This window comes from Plectropomus leopardus, unplaced genomic scaffold (genome assembly GCF_026936395.1).
Source record: "Plectropomus leopardus strain MGB_pleo_1.0 unplaced genomic scaffold, ASM2693639v1 Contig40, whole genome shotgun sequence".
In the NCBI taxonomy this organism is placed as follows: Eukaryota; Metazoa; Chordata; class Actinopteri; order Perciformes; family Serranidae; genus Plectropomus; species Plectropomus leopardus.
In genome coordinates this window covers 18,107-26,296 of record NW_028274714.1, presented here as the reverse complement: position 1 = coordinate 26,296, position 8,190 = coordinate 18,107, and the positions used below count along the sequence as shown (strand labels likewise).

Genomic DNA, 8,190 nt, shown 5'->3' with positions numbered 1-8,190 from the left:
ACGGACGAGCTCCAGAACCTGACCGAGTTCCCATCCGTGGAGTGGGACGGCCCATTCATAATAGCCACAGCGTGGGCCAGGCGCAAACTCGGCCGCAGGCTCAAAGAGGAGACCCTGGACCAAACCAAAGCCCTTCTAAGGGCTTATCTAAACGAGCATATTCCTACGGCGAATACACGTCACCAGGGTCCGACTGCAGTCCAACAGCCTGTCACACCTCAGCCACCTGCAGTACAGGCAGCCCCGATACAACAACCCGCCGCAGCGCAGCCACCTACGGACCAGGAGGTGACGGTCCAGCAGCCAGCAGCAGCTCCGGTCCAAAGACGCCAGATCACAACCTCCGCCATAATCCACACCACAACTGGCACCATGACTGACCAGAGAGGCAGCGGTTGGACCCCGACCGGGAGGAAGATGGGACGACAGACCGCGTCCCTGAGCATATTCCCATCCCTATCTCTCCCTCTTCTCCTCCTCCTGCTTCTCCTCTCCCTCAAAGAGCTCCCGCTCGGGCCTTTTCCTATCTTTCAAACACAGGCCCAGAACCAGCAGCCCGGGAGAGACAAACAAACGGTCACCATGGCAACAGCATCAGCCTCCACCTCCACCGCCCGTACGCAGAATCCATGCGTCCAGCCCCTCGACACCGTGATCCTGTCGGATGAGGGAGACGAGCCCAGTGACCTTCCCAGCCCCCCTCCTCCTCCTCCCCCCGTGCGACCCCCACCCATCCGACCCAAGACCCGAGCCGCGGCCCAGAGAGCAGCCCCACAGCCCCATCCCAGCCCGCAGCAGAGGGCGAGCCACCGCTCCCGGAGCTTTTTAATACACACCTCCCCAGACGCAAACCCACCAGGCACATCTCCACCAATAACAAATTAAGAGACTGGTCACTTACCATCACACATAAGGTGGTCATCATGGGGGATTCCAACCTCTCCAGGGTCCCCCCCTTCGCCAACGGACAGGTTCAAGTGGACAGTTTTCCTGGTGCCACTTTTAGGCACGCGGAGTCTCTCCTCAGGAGAGCTATCTGCACCCAGGCGCGGAGATCATCATCCTCTCCTTTGGCCTGAGCGACAGGCGGCAAAAAGCCAGGCCCACCATCATCAGGCAGCTAAAAGACTGTCCAGGCGGCAGCGGAGAGGTTCCCGGACGCCATGATCTTCATTCCTGAGATCAACTTCTCCCGGACCTGCCCTACGGAGAGAAGCACAATCTTCAGGTATTGAACAATTACATCACAAAACATCACGACTTTTTTACGGCACTGCCAGAGGCAGATTTTAAAACTGAGAGAGACAACATTCACTGGACCCGCGACACAGCCACCAACATCCTAACCCACTGGAAAAACTGTTTAAACTAAAAGACCCCATAAGCCTGTTCCACCAGGAGGGGTTCAAAAATGTTTTGATTTTAGCAAAAAAAGTTACACTCACAACCCAACAGCTCTCTCTGCTTAACAGGGGACTTAACTTTATCCCAACCACTATGAGCAATAAAATTTGACACCACAGGCCAGATTAGACATCCAAAACTATCATAGACGGTTGAAATTATGGGCTTATCATGGGGATGACAAATCCACCCAAAAACAACCCTTTACGTCATCTTCAAACTGGACTCCCCCTGAGCTTCAACTCCCAGAGTATGTAAAAAACCTAATCCAATTAGACCTGACATACTTTGAAAATTCGTTTTATGTTAAGAGCATACGACCTAACCTAACCCCAGAAGAAAAGACCGCCCTTAGAGATTTAATTAATAACCCGGACATTATTATTAAACCAGCCGATAAAAGGCAGCATGGTCGTTGGTATGGATAAAACACAATATTTATGGGAGGGTCATAAACAATTAGAAAACAAAAAGTATTATTCTAAATTAAATAAACCTATTTATATGGATACATTAACAGAAATTATAGAAATTTTTCAAAAATTTATGATAAAAACTAATCAATGCAAAACAAAGAAATTACCTAATTGGCGACACGGAACCAAGGCCCAGGCGATTTTATTTACTCCTAAAATCCACAAAGACCCCAGTAAATGGCCCAAACCCTTCGAAATCCCACCAGGACGCCCCATAGTGTCGGATTGTAATAGCGAAACCTATAGATCAGCTGAATATATTGATTATTTTATTAACCCACTAGCTAAACTACATAAAAGTTATATTAAAGATACATATGATTTTATAGATAAAATAAAAAACCTAATTATTCCAGAACACTCTATTTTATTCACTATAGATGTAGATAGCCTATATACTAATATAGACACGATTGAGGGCATACAAGCGATTAAAGATATATTTCAAAAAAACTATGTCAAAAATAGACCTGATAAAGAACTAATTAAATTATTAGAAATTAATTTAACGAAAAATGATTTTGAATTTAACGAAAAATTTTACCTCCAAACGAAGGGAACAGCCATGGGCAAAAAATTTGCGCCGGCATACGCCGACATATTTATGGCAGCCTGGGAAACAGCAGCGTTAGAAAAATGTATTATCAAACCTTTATATTATTTTAGATACTTAGACGATATATGGGGAGTCTGGACTTACTCTGCTGGAGAATTCGATAATTTCTTAAATACCTAAATAATCATAATCCATCTATAAAATTAAAAGCCACCATTAATAGTAATTCAATTGATTTTTAGATACGACCACATTCAAGGGACCCAAATTTACCACGGAACATAAATTGGACATAAAAGTTTTTTTCAAAGAAACTGACACCCATGCTCTCCTACATAAAAGCAGTCACCACCCTAAACACACTTTTAGTGGTTTGATTAAATCACAGCTACTCAGATTCCATAGAATCTGCACGCAAAGGGAGGATTTCCTCGCATCCACTAGAGTGCTGTTTCGCGCTTTGTCCAGCAGAGGGTACTCCAGGACTTTTCTTAGGAAGTGTTTTAGACTTTTTTTGCAAACCAAGCCCATCACAGTCACTACGACCCTCCCCTTCGTCACAACTTACTCCCCTCATCTGTATCCCTAGTGAAAAAAATTAAAAATAATTTAGAATATATTATTAATTTAAATAACCTTCAACTAGATATAAAAATAATCGCTGCCTATAGGAAAAATAAAAACTTACAAGATCACTTAGTCCGAGCCAAACTCAAAACACACAAGACCTCCCAAATTGACACACATCATAATTATTTTAAACAAATTAAATATGTTTATGACTCCTCCCTCCAAAAAGTTTTTACAACGGCAACTCAGGAAATATCAATTCTAAAAATTGTGTTTATTTAATTATATGCAAACAGTGTGATAAAAAAAATAGGTGGGGGAAACCGGATTGACAATTCAAATCAGATTCACCTGCCACAAACACAATATAACTAAACAGAAAAATACAGACCGTCACGTGGTGGCACACTTCATCTCCCATGGTTGGGATTCAGTACAGGCCTCTATATTACAATGTAACCCACATTGGTCCACGCCACAAAGACAAAGAGCAGAGAGAGACTGGATTTATAAATTAGGCACAACTTACCCACAAGGTTTGAATGAAAGAATATACTTCAGGGCATAATATTACTCTAATAATATATATATATTTTATATATTATATTTTTTTATATATTATATATTTTACATATTTTATAATCATATATATTAGATACTTCTTATAATTATTGTCACTATTTTATTGCCATATGGATGCACTGTATTTCCCCTTTGGATGCCTAAACTTAAGGCCCTTACCCTACCCTAACCCACCTAACCCCAACCCTACCCCTAGCCCTAACCCCAACCCTACCCTAACCTAACCCTAACCCTAACCCTACCCTGACCCCTAACCCTAACCCTAACCCACCCTAACCCTAACCCTAACCCTAACCCCTAACCCTAACCCTAACCCCTAACCCTAACCCTAACCCTTACCCCTTACCCCTAACCCTAACCCTAACCCACCCTAACCCTAACCCTAACCCCTAACCTAACCCTAACCCCCACCCCTTCCCTGACCCATAACCCTAACCCTAACCCCTAACCTCAACCCCTGACCCCAACCCTAACCCTAACCCTAACCCTACCCTAACCCCTGACCCTAACCCTAACCATCCCTTTAACCCCCAATTATTTATTTCATAACGCTTAACCCTAACCGGGACCCTTATTCTTATTTCAAGACCCTTACCCCCATATGTCTCTACCGACAAATTTCCTAACCCTAATCATCCCCCTATCCCTATTAATTATACCAAACCCTGAACTGGATATCAAAATTATATAAAATAAATAATTAATAGATGAACAAATCAATTTACCCCCCTAAAAATATACCATACATGAACAAACCAATTAATTATAACCCCCTTTCTCATTAATAGATTAACTAATATATAAATAAAATAAATATAATATAATATAACCAATTAAATAAATAAATAAATAAATTAATAAATATAATAAATAAATAAATAAATAAATAAATAAATAAATCCGTTCTGCACAACTGTTGGGAATAAAGCTCCTGTTGGAGAATCTGTTTATTACAAGGGAGTCACTGAGGAGTCCCAGACACGGGATGTGATGGATGGAGAGAGCATGGGACTGTGCCACGCCTTGTGACACAGTCCACACTTCCCTCATCCTAACCCGCCAGTTCCTCCATCTGCCCCCTGGTTCTCTCTCACCTCCCAATAATGCACTTTATGCCATGTAAATAATGATTCTACTTTTCTGATGTCAATTATTGTTGTTATTATGATTGTTTTTATTTTTTTGCCATTAGTACCAGTATTGTTGTTGTTGTTATTATTATTATTATTATTATTATTATTATTATTATTATTATTATTATTATTATTATTATTACTATTACTATTACTATTACTATTACTATTACTATTATTGTGGGGATGATGATGATGATGATGATGATGATTGTTGTTGTTGTTATTATTATTATTGTAATTATTGTTATTATTACATTTATTCACTGTTCCTTTGTTATAAAAAAAGTTCTTTTGTACGGTGATGATTGTAAGCGGACTCACGTAAATCTATGACGATGTAACGTTAGCGGCTTTTACATGTTGACGACACGCCCTCTCTGCCACTTCCGGAGTCTGAGCCAATGGCCTTCTTTGGCGGTAAAATCCAACTCTCAGCTACACTATATAATCATTCACACTCGCTCAGACTGTCCAGAACACAGCAGAGAGCAACTGTCGTTCAACCAGCATTTCTTTTTATCAAGAATAGCCTGAAGAAGGCTCGGTTAGAGCCGAAACGTCGCGCTTTTTGACTTGTTCTTGCCGATTTGCAATAAAGAGAACCGAGAGCTCCAGCCAGCAGTCTCCGCTTCTCTTTCTCTTTCTTTTTCTTTTTCCGCTACAATCACACACCAGCTCCCAAAATGGGCAACTTTTATGAAGATGAGGACGGCTGGACTACGGTCCGGTACCGCGGGCGCCGCAGAGAGCCAGATCGCCGCCGCCACTACGAGCCAGCAGAATACCCGCCCAAATACAGCTCGTATGCCGCCGCCGCCGCTCCTGTCGGGAACTACAGACCCCGCTATGGGGATTATCTGCCCCGCTCCGCCGGCGACCAGATAAGAGACCACCAGCCATACCACCGTCCCCCTCCTGACAGAGAGAGAGAGCGCCCTGCCCGCCGCCGCTCCCCAGCTGAGCGGAACATAATCTACCGGGAGCGCCGCCGCTCTCCAGCGCGCCCGGATGGAGATCGCTGGAGACGCCGCTACTCTCCAGCCGACCGACGGGGAGACCACTTCGCACACCGTCACCCTCCAGCCTCCAACACCTACCGGGACAGCCGCCCAGAACATCACCGCCGGCCCTGGTCCTCCGGTTTCCCGCGCCATGACGCACGGCGCCAACAACAGAGGCAGAGGTACAGCCACCACACCAGCCGCCAACCGCGCTATTTTAATCAAAACAACACCGGTTGGGGGCACACCCAGGGCTCCCGAGACACTAGGGCACAACCAGGTCGTAACAACCCGAACTGGATTGAGTCCCAAGACGCGCACTTTACGCGCAAAATCAGAATCCTTTTTAAAATAATTACAGCCAAACATCACCTCAAAAACACATCGGGCAGAGACCCACCACCTACAATTAGCAAAGCAACGGCTGATCTAGCCACGTTCATAAAACCTGCCTCCCCCTGCGAAAAAACGCAGTTAATGCTGGAAGGCAATGCAAAAAATTGGCAAGCCAATGCACTACTTATACTGCAGCAACACTACGAAGACATCATAACGGACGAGCTCCAGAACCTGACCGAGTTCCCATCCGTGGAGTGGGACGGCCCATTCATAATAGCCACAGCATGGGCCAGGCGCAAACTCGGCCGCAGGCTCAAAGAGGAGACCCTGGACCAAACCAAAGCCCTTCTAAGGGCTTATCTAAACGAGCATATTCCTACGGCGAATACACGTCACCAGGGTCCGACTGCAGTCCAACAGCCTGTCACACCTCAGCCACCTGCAGTACAGGCAGCCCCGATACAACAACCCGCCGCAGCGCAGCCACCCACGGACCAGGAGGTGACGGTCCAGCAGCCAGCAGCAGCTCCGGTCCAAAGACGCCAGATCACAACCTCCGCCACAATCCACACCACAACTGGCACCATGACTGACCAGAGAGGCAGCGGTTGGACCCCCGACCGGGAGGAAGATGGGACGACAGACCGCGTCCCTGAGCATATTCCCATCCCTATCTCTCCCTCTTCTCCTCCTCCTGCTTCTCCTCTCCCTCAAAGAGCTCCCCGCTCGGGCCTTTTTCCTATCTTTCAAACACAGGCCCAGAACCAGCAGCCCGGGAGAGACAAACAAACGGTCACCATGGCAACAGCATCAGCCTCCACCTCCACCGCCCGTACGCAGAATCCGTGCGTCCAGCCCCTCGACACCGTGATCCTGTCGGATGAGGAGACGAGCCCAGTGACCTTCCCAGCCCCTCCTCCTCCCCCCGTGAGACTCACACCCATCGGACCCAGGACCCGAGCCGCGGCCCAGAGAGCAGCCTCACAGCCCCCATCCCAGCCCGCAGCAGAGGACGAGCCACCGCTCCCGGAGCTTTTTAATACACACCTCCCCAGACGCAAACCCACCAGGCACATCTCCACCAATAACAAATTAAGAGACTGGTCACTTACCATCACACATAAGGTGGTCATCATGGGGGATTCCAACCTCTCCAGGGTCCCCCCCTTCGCCAACGGACAGGTTCAAGTGGACAGTTTTCCTGGTGCCACTTTTAGGCACGCGGAGTCTCTCCTCAGGAGAGCTATCTGCACCCAGGCGCCGGAGATCATCATCCTCTCCTTTGGCCTGAACGACAGGCGGCAAAAGCCAGGCCCACCATCATCAGGCAGCTAAAAAGACTGTCCAGACGGCAACGGAGAGGTTCCCGGACGCCATGATCTTCATTCCTGAGATCAACTTCTCCCGGACCTGCCCTACGCAGAGAAGCACAAACATCACGTATTGAACAATTACCTCACAAAACACCACGACTTTTTACGGCACTGCCAGAGGCAGATTTTAAAACTGAGAGAGACAACATTCACTGGACCCAGCGACACAGCCACCAACATCCTAACCCACTGGAAAAACTGTTTAAACTAAAAGACCCCATAAGCCTGTTCCACCAGGAGGGGTTCAAAAATGTTTTGATTTTAGCAAAAAAAGTTACACTCACAACCCAACAGCTCTCTCTGCTTAACAGGGGACTTAACTTTATCCCAACCACTATGAGCAATAAAAATTTGACACCACAGGCCAGATTAGACATCCAAAACTATCATAGACGGTTGAAATTATGGGCTTATCATGGGGATGACAAATCCACCCAAAAACAACCCTTTACGTCATCTTCAAACTGGACTCCCCCTGAGCTTCAACTCCCAGAGTATGTAAAAAACCTAATCCAATTAGACCTGACATACTTTGAAAATTCGTTTTATGTTAAGAGCATACGACCTAACCTAACCCCAGAAGAAAAGACCGCCCTTAGAGATTTAATTAATAACCCGGACATTATTATTAAACCAGCCGATAAAGGCAGCATGGTCGTTGTTATGGATAAAACACAATATTTATGGGAGGGTCATAAACAATTAGAAAACAAAAAGTATTATACTAAATTAAATAAACCTATTTATATGGAT

At 45.8% G+C, this 8,190-nt stretch overlaps 1 protein-coding gene across 1 annotated transcript; it reads left to right on the top strand.

Annotated features, from left to right (window-relative positions):
* The first annotated feature begins 5,407 nt into the window (after window positions 1-5,407).
* LOC148185415 (uncharacterized) lies at window positions 5,408-7,399 on the top strand. Its single transcript, XM_088074929.1, has one exon. The coding sequence runs from the start codon at window positions 5,408-5,410 to the stop codon at window positions 7,397-7,399; it is 1,992 nt and encodes a 663-aa protein (XP_087931055.1).
* The last annotated feature ends 791 nt before the right edge of the window (window positions 7,400-8,190 follow it).

What these genes read in the sequence shown, in the direction of transcription:
- LOC148185415 (XM_088074929.1), top strand. Translation starts at nt 5,408, where the DNA reads ATGGGCAACTTTTATGAAGATGAGGACGGCTGGACTACGGTCCGGTAC.